Below are 12,201 nucleotides of genomic sequence, written 5' to 3' on the forward strand. Positions count from 1 at the left end.
TGATCAAGGAAATGGCTGAACTGTGAAAGTTAAGAAGCAGGATAACAGCTTAAAAATCTACTGAGGCCAACATTAAAAGTAAAGGATGAATGGTAGAAACAGCTAAGAGTGCTGTATGAAGTGGTTAAATAGATGTGGATGCAGGTCCTCTCTGAAAGGACCCAGAAATACTGAAGGACCCCGTTTGATTGTCAACAATTCTGCAATTAATCAATTTATGAACACCATAATGTATTCAGTAGCCTAAACTAGGGGATTCCTGATGTGTCACTGATGTTGTTTTGTCCTGTCTTCCTCCCATCACTCCCAGCCAGTTGCGGCAGATTGCTGCCCCTCTCTGAGCCTGGTTCTGCCAGAGATTCCTTCCTGTTAAAAGGGAGTTTTTCCTTCCAACTGTTGCCAAGTGCTTGCGCGTAGGGAACTGTCTGATTGTTGAGGTTTGTTCTGTATTATTATAGATTCTTTATGTTATAAAGTGCCTTGAGGCAGCTGTTATTGTCATTTGGCATTATATAAATAAAATTAAATGAATTGTTGGCATTTATTTAAAAAAAAAAACACTTTGTTGACAAATAGGCAGCCATTGGTAAATGGACTGGTTCTTATTGCTTTTCTTCTGTACCTAAGCACTCTTTACAACATGCTCCATTCACACAAGCAGTTTTTTCCACGTTTAAGTGCTTTCTGTCTAACATTCATACTCAGACGGATACATCGGAGAGCAACTGGGGGTTCTGTATCTTGCCCAGGGATATTTGGCATGCAGACTGGAGCAGTCTGGGATCAAACTATGAACCTTGCAATTAATAGATGACCTGCTCTACCTCCTGAGCTACAGCCATTAAAGAAACCCATCAAAGCCACCTTTGGAACTATTCCTGCCTTTATGCCACCACCACTGTCACGGCAAAATGATGGTTGTTGTATAATTTCTGTGCTGTTGCAGTGACATGAAGACTCAGTCCATCCATCCGTCCGTCCATCCATGAATCCACCTGGGTGGGCTCACAGGGGTAGTAGTGCAGAGACTCTCTGGACCAATATCCTCTTGATCGTCTAGTTCTCCTGGAGGGGACACACCAAGCCAATCAAGAGATGATCTCCACTGTGTGTCCTGGGTCTGAACCACAAACACTGCTTGCTCTAATGTCTATGTATTGCCGATATGACAGACGGTAAGGATGATTGCTGGAAGATTTCTGTGCTGTAGCAATAAAACAAAGACTCAATCCGTCCATCTTTCCATCCATTTATCTGCCGATATAACATTAGATAAGACTTACATACTGTACCAAAGCTTAGGATCCAGACACATCAACGAGTGAGTAAAGTCTTCTACATATGTGTACCTGTAAGTAATTTTTATCCACTTCTAAGCCTTAAGTGGCCTTTTTTCCAATCACCTGACACTGATATGTTAACCCTTTGAGGTCAGAACCTTAACCCCAGCTCTATGTGTTGGGGAAAAGCAAAAATAACTTTTATGGACAATATTTAAATAGCGTTTGATGAGTCAGAATAATTATTTGTTTTGTCCTCTAGTTGACAAGATTTTGGAGTAATCACATGGGCTTGACAGGGTTGATGTCTTGGGGTAATTTTCGCTGCTTTCGATATAGCTGTGCAGTCATGGTTCAAGACACTTTCCCAGGACGTGAGTTTGGAAACTGGTGCCATCATTTGGTCTCACTGGCAGCTTTTTTTGTTTGTTGTTGTGGAAAAAATGTCAGAACATGAGATTAAATCACATAAACAGATGATTCTTGCAGTAAAGGGACCAAACATGGTGCAGAGATAGGATGAAGGCTAACACTGTTTATAATGTGTGTGTGTGTGTGTGTGTGTGTGTGTGTGTGTGTGTGTGTGTGTGCCTTGTCCATGACGTTGTCCAACCCCTGGCACTGGAAGGGGTCTGAGGTCTGGGCACCATGGAAACTACCCACTGGGCCTCAGTGGGGAAGAACATCATGCACACACACGCTCTGTTTCTGTTGGACCGCCAAGCACGAATTCACTTATTTGTGGAAATGTTAAGAATTCAAGCAATGAAGCTTAGAAAATTGAATGTGAACCAAAAGAGCGAAACACTTTCTGGGCTGTAGCAGTGAGGCTCACACTGGCAGCTCAGCGGGATGAGGATCTCGGTCCTGATCTGGTGCTCAATTCTCGGTTCAAATTTTTCTATATTTTTGTTACGCTGAATGGCGTGAAATTTGCCTAGAAGGGAGAAAAAAAAGATTTCAACCATTTAAAAACAGACTTTAATCCTAAAAATATAGACCTCACACCAGCTTTGAATACGAGACAACGTGCAACAGCTCTCTTCCTCCTTCATTCTCTCCCTCATGGCTGGCTCTCGCTTTCCTTCAGCAGACAATGGCCTCTCTGTCTCTGCTATTTAACCATTTTCTCACCTATCCCAAACACTCACACGCACACACACATAGAAGTGCGTATATAGACATCGCTCTGTGTGATTTTCATGTTTACGCTTTTTGAAGAACACGCACACATACGCACGCAGAGCCAAAAAAGGGGAAAAAGCAGTGATATCAGTGGTGTGATACCATCCCGAGGATGCCAGGGCAGAACTGAAGTGTGGCACATGCCTTTGATGTGAATCCAGAGCATGGGCATGTAACAAACGCAGATACCAAATTACACCCTGTCCTGCTTTGATCTCTAAAACCCCACGCCTGCTTCTACAGAGGTAATAAGATTGTGTGTGTGTGTGTGTGGATCAGAGAGAGAGTGTGTAAAAGTCTTCTGTGGGATCTGTGCACATCTTCTTCTGCACAATCGGTGCTACAGATGCAAGAGGTGCGTGTGCCAGTGTGTATTTGCATGCCTGGGTGCAAATGTTTTATAGTACATGTTGTGTGTGTGTTGCAGAGTTGTTTGTGCTGTTTGTGAATTGGAGGGCAGCATTACAGCGCTGGGCCGTGGGGAACTAAACCCTGGCAGCAGCTTGTACGCGCCTGGTAAAAACATGTTCCTGGCGACCTTCTGCCGAGTTTGCCTTGTCGTCACGTCGTCCACAGTGGACTCCCCACTCTGCCTTCACAGCCACGATGATCAGGTTGCGTCTTGGATTTCCATCTTGAAGCACCCTCTAATCTCGTGACAGTGGAGCGTGAAGGGGGGCCACTTCTCCGCCGTGTAAGGTCGCCTCTCCCCTGCCCGCGCAGGAATTAGCGCAACACATGTTTGTGTGTCCGTCATTACCTAAACGTGCTGAGGGTTTTTTTTGTTTTGTTTTGGAGGGTTACGCTGACAGTGACAGATGAAGCAATCCGAATCAAATATTGAAGCAACATGATGTAACTGAAGACACAAGCGCCTCTCTGTTTTTCAGATCGACACCGGGCTGCTTGGATAAATGATGACAGATGAGATCTGCAACCGTGAGATGAGCAACAAGAGGATAATCACAATGACTGTGTAGCTTTCGACCTGTAACTTCACATGTCATCGCTCTGGTGACTCACTTGTTTGCAGAAATCATCAGCGGTAGGAGGACAGGGAAATAACTTTATTTCACTCAAGCTTTTTGGAAATTTGCTTTTATTTTCTTTCATCACAGCTTGTTAAAAAAAAAGGTTTGCCAACATCAGTAGCAAAAAAGATGATCCATAAAATCCTTGCAAACCAAAATATGTTGTTGAAAGTATAAGAGCATATCATCTAAACTGCAAGAAAAGCACATTTATGTGTTCAGAAATGCATCATAAAAGGTGATTGGCATTGTTTGGCACTAATGTACGGTGGCCCTGAAAGGTCAAATGCACTGCAACTTAAGAAAACAGCAGCAGATAGAAAAACAAAACAGAAATATTTTTGGGGACAGAATAATGTGACAGATGAGCTGTGATGCATGTCTGTTTTAGTCACATGATTCATGTAATACTGTAGAAACATGTTTGGTATTAGCTATTTACTGTTAGCTTGTCACATCCGCGTCTGGTCCGTCAACTTATTGTCTCCCCAAAAACAGTTCCATTGTGCTTTGTGAAACTTTTTGTTTTTGTTTAGTTTTTGTGATGTTTTTTCTATTTGCTGGTGTGTGATACTGCAGTAGTAGTATGTACTGATCCAATACTAAGTATATAGCAATACCAAATACCAATACTTTTAAACTATAAAGCCAGCTTCTGTAGGGGAGCAGCGTGCCATGATTTATGAGAACAATCATCATCATTTTGGAAATTCTGAGCACATTTTAATGACCACTAAATCACTGTGATTTTTACTTTCCACAATAATTATTTTACACAACAAAACACAACTTTTAGCTTTTTATGTATTTTAAATCTGAGTGTTTTTGGAGAATGTCTTGTGCCTGTCTTTAAAGCAGTTTGGGTCAACTTCTGTTGGTTATTACATTCACAGACATTTTTTGAATTTATTTTTTCATTTTCAAAAACTAAAGTATCGATTCTATAGCGCCAGTATCGGTCCGATACCAATACCAGCGTTGGTATCTAGAATATCGATATTTGGATCGATCTGCCTACCACTTTTCTTAAGTTGCAGTTTAAAAGTTTAAAAGTAAAAACGAGTCAAAAATAAGACACCTGGGGGATCCTGGTAGCCTAAAGGCCAAACCTGCCCCCCTGAAATCTGCTGTTTTCCAAGCAGAAGCTACAGTAGAGTCTGCAACGATTGATTAGCAGCAACAGTCCGTGGATTTACTGCAACCTGAGTCTTCAGTCATGAATCAGGGGAAACTATGGATCCTTAAAGGCAACGTGTGTGTGAAAGGTTTTCTCAAACAGCCTACTTTTTGTTGTTGTTGCTGTGCAGTGAGAACAAGGGGTCTGTGCATAAACAAAGGGTGATTTGAGGGGGCTGTAAAGGGGTTTGGCGTTGGCTCGATGGTGCCAGAAAATCTATGTTAACATGTTCTCAAGTGGAAAAAACTTTGCGCGTGTACGACAATTTGTCTCCCTCGGTCCCTCGTTAAAATTAGTGAACGAGTCATCCAGTGCTTGTAAATACCAGAGCAGCGCGGGATAATGGGGATGATGATGATGAGTGCCGCGGGAGGTTGAGCGAGCTCCGTGAGCGTCTGGCGGCGCTCAGCGGTGCGCTGAGAGACTTCATCAGCGCGACCCTGAGCAGGAGCTCATCAGAGGGGGAAAGAAGAAGGGCTCTTCAGAGGGCTCGTGTGAAACGTGGGTCACTATTAGAAAGGTGGCGCATTAGTGTGATGACACTTAGCCATTATGGAGCTTGTTTACAAACACACGTAAACAGTTGCCTGCCAAAAATTGCCGAGTGATGTAATGGAAACTATGAAGGCGCTGGGATCTGCTGTCTCACCGGGAACAGAGGGCAAAGTATAAAGCCGCAGCTGCAGTACAATGTCAGCATGTTTTCCATCTGGGCATTAATACTGCGAGTTTATTTTACTGCAGCTACTAATGTCCTATTATGTTTGGCTGTGGCTGCATAATGAAATTATTTATGTGGGGAAATGTACTGAGGTTAAGGAAAAAGGCCACGCGTAAAAAGGTTTCCGAGGCACATAATTGAAGGCACTTCGATTTAAGGACATCTGTGCATTTTCAAGTGTCCAAAATTCCTCCTGTGTGTGTGCTCACAAAAGGACGCACAGCCTGGTTTTCCACGCAGTCTCGCGGTCGCGTTGGATGACCGTGGCGCTGTTCAGCTCGTCAAACACGCCGCTGTCAATCATCTCCTTCTGCCACTGCACGGACACTGCGCCCGTGCTGAACTCCCTGAAGAACTTCTCATCCTTGGTGTCAAACCTGACGTCCTTGATGTCAGAGCTGTCCTTGAACTCGTCCGCGTCTTTGGCGTAGACCACGTCGGGCTTTGGCACCCAGGGGGCCTCCAGCAGGCCCGCCTCCAGTCGGTGGAAGGTGATGCTGTTGAAGAACTCGTGGCTTCGTGGGTCGTCGCCTCTAAAGGTGATGGATTGAGAGGAAGTGTTACTTTGAGGCATTCAGAGAAATGCCTTATCCATTAACACAAAACAAGTCAGAAATAAGCGAAGAGAAGTTATTGCCACGCATTCGGAATCATCTGCCTCGCTTCCCCTTCTGTTTGTTTTTTATTTTTACACCCTTATTCTACACCGCTCCATCCAGCTTCAAACTTTCTGCACTTATCTTGACTCAGAGGTTATAATGAAGGTGACACATTATTGAGGGGTTTAAATAATTGTTTCACTGTCAATACAATAAACACATGTTCTTCTTGCATTTATGTAATTACAGGGCTAAAAAAAACAGAGTCGCTGTGAAGCTATAACTATGTTTGTGCAAATGAAGCGAATTAAAAATAGCTAACGAATAAAACTCAGAGCAGCCGAATGGCTTTAAAAATAGTAAAAGTAGAAAAATAAATGGGTCCAGCTGCAGATCAGCCAGCTGTGTTGGCAGGAAAAGCAAAACTTTTCTCATTGGCTCCTTGGGAAACTCAGGACTGACCATGTACGTTTATACATCCAATATATAAATATAAACATATGAAATTTGGTTCATAGGCTAGGAGAATGTAAAGAATCACAGAAACTATATTTTTTTTGTCACATGGAGCTGCTGGAGAGGACCAAAAGCAGAGCTGATGGTCACAAAGTTCCTCTGAAAGGCTTCGAAGATACACCCTCCCTTTGTTATGATGCTTGGAGAGAATTTAAGACGACAAGTTAAAAATATAAAAATAAACTGAAGTATTCCTCAGAGAGGTTTGAAAGTCACAAAATAAAAATCAAAGCACATTCAAGTCGGTGCCCTCGTTTTCTCTCAGGTAATAATTTACTTTTTGAACAAATTTAGCGCCCCCTTGTGTTGGTGTGGTTGTAGTGCTTCATCAGTGTTCATGTTGATTTGTGGTCGAAATCGAGCAACGTCTACTAGGATTGTCTTAAGTGCTTGTTATGAAGGCCCTTTTGGTTCGTGGAGATGTTTCACTTCTCATTCAAGAAGCTTCCTCGGTTCTATAAACTGACTGGATTTGGGGTTGGATAAGACGGCACAGGAAAATCCACAAGCAGGGGTTAAATATGTGGCACAGTTTTTAGAACTGAGGAAGCCTGTTTGATGAGAGGGGACAAAGCAAAAAGCAAAAAGCAATCCAGCTTCCTTCGTTTCAAGCGCTTAAGATTAACATGAGCTGAGAACCTACACTGAGCTGTGTCTCCTCAGGACTGTGTGTTACAAACAGGGGAATGAATTTTGCTGCTATTTCACAGGGAAAAAAAAGGAAGAAAAAAACTATTTTGTGTGGCTGAACTTGAGAATTCTGAAATATTTATTTGTTTTTTTCTGTTTATTAAAGACTTCCTGGTCCCGTTTCTTGTAAAAATCACACCAAGAGCCACGACATGTTTTCATAAGTAAAAAAAAGGAAGTGACACTTTTTCTGCTGCCGGGCGATTTCGCTCCATTACATCTAAACCATTCAAACTTTCAGTGTTTTTCTTACTGGCACCCAAAGCGACGCGCCACCCTCTTCTTGAGGAAGCGGCTGATAATATCTTTGGTGGGAGCATCGAAGGATTTGTGTTCAAACTTGCACTCGTCCTCCAGGGTGCGGCGAGTCACCTCATCGTTCTGCACCTTCTCCCTGAAGTCTCTGAAAGGCAAGCGGGCGGCCACCATCTCATAAATGCTGCATCCCAGCGACCACCAGTCCACAGAGTAGCGGTAGTACTCCTGCTTCAGAACCTCAGGGGCCATGTAGCCAGTCGTACCAGCCTGACCACACACAGAGGGGAGAGGGCACAACAAGAAATTTTAGTTTTTCATTGTTTACAGTTTTTTGGGTTGTTTTTTTGTGGCATTCAACTAAATTAAGCTCCGAAGAATTGTCAGTCATTTGGTGATGTGTGTGAATGTAGTATGGGGTGGGAGAAATGGGGGGAAACGGATATTCACCGTAGGAAATTAACAAAAGGTGACAAAACATCGCTGCTTCTTTAGCAATTTAAGATGATGCTCAATCGGCACCAAGAGGCCCAAAGTGTGCCAGCAGCCTGAACTGTTGATACAAAGCAGGATGGATCCAGGCTTCACGTCCTTTACACCAAATTCTGACCCTGTCGCAGCAGAAATCCACACTCATCAGACCAGGAAATGTTTTTCTCGTCTGATGCAAATTGTAGCCCCAGTTTCCTGGTCTCAGCTGACAGGAGGGGCACGCGTGTGCTCTCTCCTCTGCCCTCTGACATCATCGAGGTATTTTCACCCAGAGAACTGAGAACAGGGTGTTTTCTCTTTTTCAGACCATGCTCTGCAAACCCTGCAGATGTTTGTGTGGGGAAAATCCCAGCAGATCCAGCAGGCTTTGAAACACTCAGACCAGCCTGTTTGGCACCAACAACCACACCACATTCAAATTTATTTACATCACCTTTCTTCCTCATTCTGGTGCTCAGTTTGAACTTCACTAGGTCACCTTGATTCTCTCTCTGTGTCTAAATGCATTAAGTTTGTTCCGTGTGATCGGCTAATGAGATATTTGCATCACTGACGGTCTCGTCAGGTGAGTTTTACAATTTTGTCAAAGGCTTCTGTGGGTCTGACTTCCTTTGCATACAGAGGAGTTGCCCCCTGCTGGCCATTGAACAGAATGCAGGTTTAGGGCACTTAAGTATTTATTATTTTGCTCAACAGCTGGTTATGTGGAGCTGACAGACAGCAGTCTCTGATAGCCAGAAATACTAAAGACCGAGATTCAAAAGGCACAATTGTAAAAAAGACCTTTTTCTGAAACCATTATAAAGCAGAGAACGAACGTTTTTGAGACCCAACATGATAATCTACTCCAACAAATCATTTATAGTTTAAATAATTATTTCAGTTATCTGCAACAAGAAGAAGCTGGATAAGATATACAGCTTCTGTTTAATTGAATATAACAAAAAACAATAAAACATCAAGACAAAAATGAAGATGCTACAATGCACCGAAACAAGATACAGAGAAAATGATGATGGGGTGTCAAATGTAAGGCCCAAGGGCCAGAATCGGCCAGGCAAAGACTACAATCTGGCCCACTGGATGGCTTTGGAAAATTTGAAGGGTATAAAATTGCGATCTTTACTACAGAAATGTAATTAAATAATCGATAAATAATTAGATGACAGCTGTTTTTTTCAAAATCTGCTTTACAGATTTTAGTTTTTTTACACTCAGTCCACAGTAAATAAATAAAGAAAAGGGCATTTTTTTTGTAAATTAACTAAAGCTTTGAATTTTATAATTACAAGACTGTCTGAGAAATTAAACAACCAGAAATTTTTATGTGATTTTACACATTTTTTACAAAATTAAGCCCAAAGAGAGATTTTTTTCATTTCCTACAGCAGCGTTTCTTTTTCAGGTAGAAAAACCAAGACATGTGATTGAAGTTGAACTTCTTTACTTATATTGAAACTAAATAACTAAACGAGTAGTTAAACTCTCTGGTCAGCAGATCGAATGCTGATCAGATGACCCCACTCAGACGAGACCCAACATGATGTTGTTTGGTTGCTCCCAAACTGTGGAACAGCTTTCTCCTCACAGTCAAATCTGCTCCCTCCACTCAGTCCTTTAAAACTACACCTAAAACCTATTTTTACACACTGGCATTTGAGTCCTCCTGTACCTGCACCTGCCAACATATATTTCTTACTTATTACTTTCCTTTTTTTTTTTTCATTTTACATTTTGTACAACACAAGTTGTACACCTCAGATCAGTGAGTGGAGGCCTGCTGTGAATCCTCTGACTGTGTTCCTGGACAGACACCTGTAAGCCGTATCTGGCAAAGCAAAGATTAGCCAGCGAATGCTAACAGGCTCTGGTCAATCTCCCTTACATTTCTCAGGCTACGTAGCGTCCAACTGGGGATGAGGTCAGGCACCTTTTAATAAGATTCATTTGGGTTACACAGGGCTGTGCACTTATTCGTTGTTGGCCTGAGCAGGACTGGGAGTCACTATATCTATTCCTGGTAAGCTCCTTGGAATGGCAGGTGAACACACTGTGAGAGAATTCAGTGTTAATGTTAGTGAGGATTTCTGTGAGTGAAGCAGAAAAACAATACAAAGCATTGGGTGGCCATGCAGGACAATAAAACAAGAGATTCTCTGGTGTGGAGAGAATTTCTTACTCTTGGACAAACCACAGAGAGCCCCTCATCCTGCACATATCTGACACTGAAAGTCAAGGCTAATCTAGAGACACTCACCTTCTGGCAGATCATTTTGCCCTTTGACAGCTCCACAGCCAATCCGAGGTCTGACAGGCGGCATTGTCCTTTACCATCCAGCAGCACATTTTCAGGCTTCATATCACGGTACACGATGCCCATGTTGTGCAAGTGCAGGAGGCCACTGGTTATCTGGGCTGTGTAGTAAACCACACGCTCCATCCGTATGCCTCTCTTCCCTAAGTCGTATATGTGGAACCTGAGGTCTCCTCCAGTCATCAGGTCCATTACCAGGCACAGGTGGTGTCTGCTGTTGTAAGCGTAAGCCAGGTTTACGATAAAAAGGCTGTTGACCTTTTCCAGGATCTGCTTCTCCACGAGAGCCATTCTCTCACCGCCTTTCTTCTTCAAACGCCTCTTATCCAGCTTCTTGCAGGCGTACATCTGGCCCGTGTGCTTCACCTGCACCGCGCACACCTGACGGACACAGCAACATTGCTTTCAAATTTATGACAAATCAATATGAAACATGTTTGTGCTACTTTCTGCTCTAAACAGCCTAAAGGTGCTTTATGTTGTAAGAGTGAGACAATATCATAGAGAAAACCAACAATCAGATGATTCCCTATGAGCAAGCACTTGGAGACAGTGGGAAGGAAAAACTCCCTTTTAACAGGAAGAAACCTCCAGAACAAGCCTCAGGGAGCGGCGGCCACCATTTAGGATTGAGGGGAGGAAGACAAAACAAAGGATACAATATAATACACAATAATAAATGGTACGACATAACATTATTCTGTAGCAGGTCATTTAGGGGAATTATTTAAGTTAGTAGCCTGCCTCGCTAATGTGAGTCACACAGTCGTGCTATTGGGCTGTAGCAGGAAAATCCGTTGACTGTCCAAACACTTTTATTCTGACGTTAATGTTTTAGGCACTCACCTCACCAAAGCCACCTTTTCCCAGAGTCCTGAACTCATAAAAGTATTTGTCAGTGATCGTCTGCCTCTCGTACTCCTTCCACTGCAGAAACCTGTAGAAGAACTGGCTTTTCAGGTACTCCGAGAAAGGTCTTCCCTTCAGGAACTCCCTAGTGGCTTCTCTCAGATGGTCCAAAATCACCTCATCAAAGTTACTGTCCGATAAGTCCTTGCATGTTTCAGCATCCTCTTCGGTGAAGTAGGACAGGAATCTCGTAGACCCAGGCTGGCAGAACTTGGCGAGGATCGTCTGTTTGGCTTTTTCTCTTTTTTCATCTTCGGCAAAGCTCCACTTGCTCAGCTCATCCAGAAACTCAGCAGCAGCCGCGTACTGGTCGTTAGAGGTCAGGAGAAACTGCTGGAACAGCTTCCTCCCGATAGGCTGTTGCTCGCAGAGTGACTCGTACCTCTCTCCCTCTGCTGCCTGGAGAGCAGAGGTCTTCTTCAGCTTGGGCAGCGTCAGGGAGAGTCTCCGTTTTCTCAGCTCCTTGCGATCGATCTGCTGGGCCTTCAGGTAGGTGGTGTTGGCCACCAAGTTGTCCAATCCTAGCAGGTCACCCATGCTGGATGTATCCTGTGGCACACCAGCGGGCAGCGGATGAACTTAAAACACTGACGTTAACCCATCTGCAAGTTCTACGCTCAACTGAGCACCTGCATCCTGAGCATCCCTCACTTCTTGGGCCACGCATGTTTGAGTCCTTAAAAGCACCACCGTCCTTAGGGATTTGTTGGTGGCTAAGGGTTTATTCGTAGGTGGCACACGGGGAAAGCAACTTATGTGGTTTGAACTTAAGAGGCTTTATCCTGGTCTATTTTTAGGAGTTACAAAGTGACTGTGTGCAGTAATTGGCCTGCCAGTATGACACGATGGGGTGGCTGATAAGGACCCTAACAAGTTATTGTAGGGCTGATGAACTCCTCATGAGAGAACAATGCCACTGACAAGGCTATATGTGCATGCAATTTGGTATGCACACTTGTGTTTATTATAACTTTATTATAGTCTCCACTAAATGAGTCCTGATTGGCTCAGTAGCAGCTCAGGAATTGATTT

At 43.4% G+C, this 12,201-nt stretch overlaps 1 protein-coding gene and 1 long non-coding RNA gene across 3 annotated transcripts; one reads left to right on the forward strand and one right to left on the reverse strand.

The window, feature by feature from the left end:
• The first annotated feature begins 2,905 nt into the window (after positions 1–2,905).
• LOC109204925 (uncharacterized) lies at positions 2,906–4,364 on the forward strand. The gene is made up of 2 exons (XR_002064430.2): positions 2,906–3,159; positions 3,356–4,364. It is a non-coding gene; the product is annotated as an uncharacterized LOC109204925 (long non-coding RNA).
• On the reverse strand, positions 3,169–12,137 carry grk7b (G protein-coupled receptor kinase 7b). 2 transcript variants are annotated; one of them, XM_003441732.4, is made up of 4 exons: positions 11,107–12,137; positions 10,204–10,641; positions 7,453–7,724; positions 3,169–5,927 (listed from the first exon to the last, which is right to left on the reverse strand). In XM_003441732.4, the coding sequence occupies exons 1-4, from the start codon at positions 11,704–11,706 to the stop codon at positions 5,600–5,602; spliced, it is 1,638 nt and encodes a 545-aa protein (XP_003441780.1). In that variant the 5' UTR covers positions 11,707–12,137; the 3' UTR covers positions 3,169–5,599. The 2 variants fall into 2 exon arrangements, with proteins under 2 accessions (XP_003441780.1, XP_005474515.1); XM_005474458.3 differs by having other exon boundaries at positions 5,650–5,927; positions 7,572–7,724.
• Positions 12,138–12,201: the final 64 nt, after the last annotated feature.

The sequence above is a fragment of the Oreochromis niloticus genome, linkage group LG14, assembly GCF_001858045.2.
Source record: "Oreochromis niloticus isolate F11D_XX linkage group LG14, O_niloticus_UMD_NMBU, whole genome shotgun sequence".
NCBI lineage: Eukaryota > Metazoa > Chordata > Actinopteri > Cichliformes > Cichlidae > Oreochromis > Oreochromis niloticus.

What these genes read in the sequence shown, in the direction of transcription:
- grk7b (XM_003441732.4), bottom strand. Translation starts at nt 11,706, where the DNA reads ATGGGTGACCTGCTAGGATTGGACAACTTGGTGGCCAACACCACCTAC. An exon ending in GAAAAGGTGGCTTTGGTGAG is followed by an intron (nt 10,642 to 11,106) that starts GTGAGTGCCTAA and finishes TGTGTCCGTCAG; the next exon opens with GTGTGCGCGGTGCAGGTGAA. An exon ending in GCAAAATGATCTGCCAGAAG is followed by an intron (nt 7,725 to 10,203) that starts GTGAGTGTCTCT and finishes GTGTGTGGTCAG; the next exon opens with GCTGGTACGACTGGCTACAT.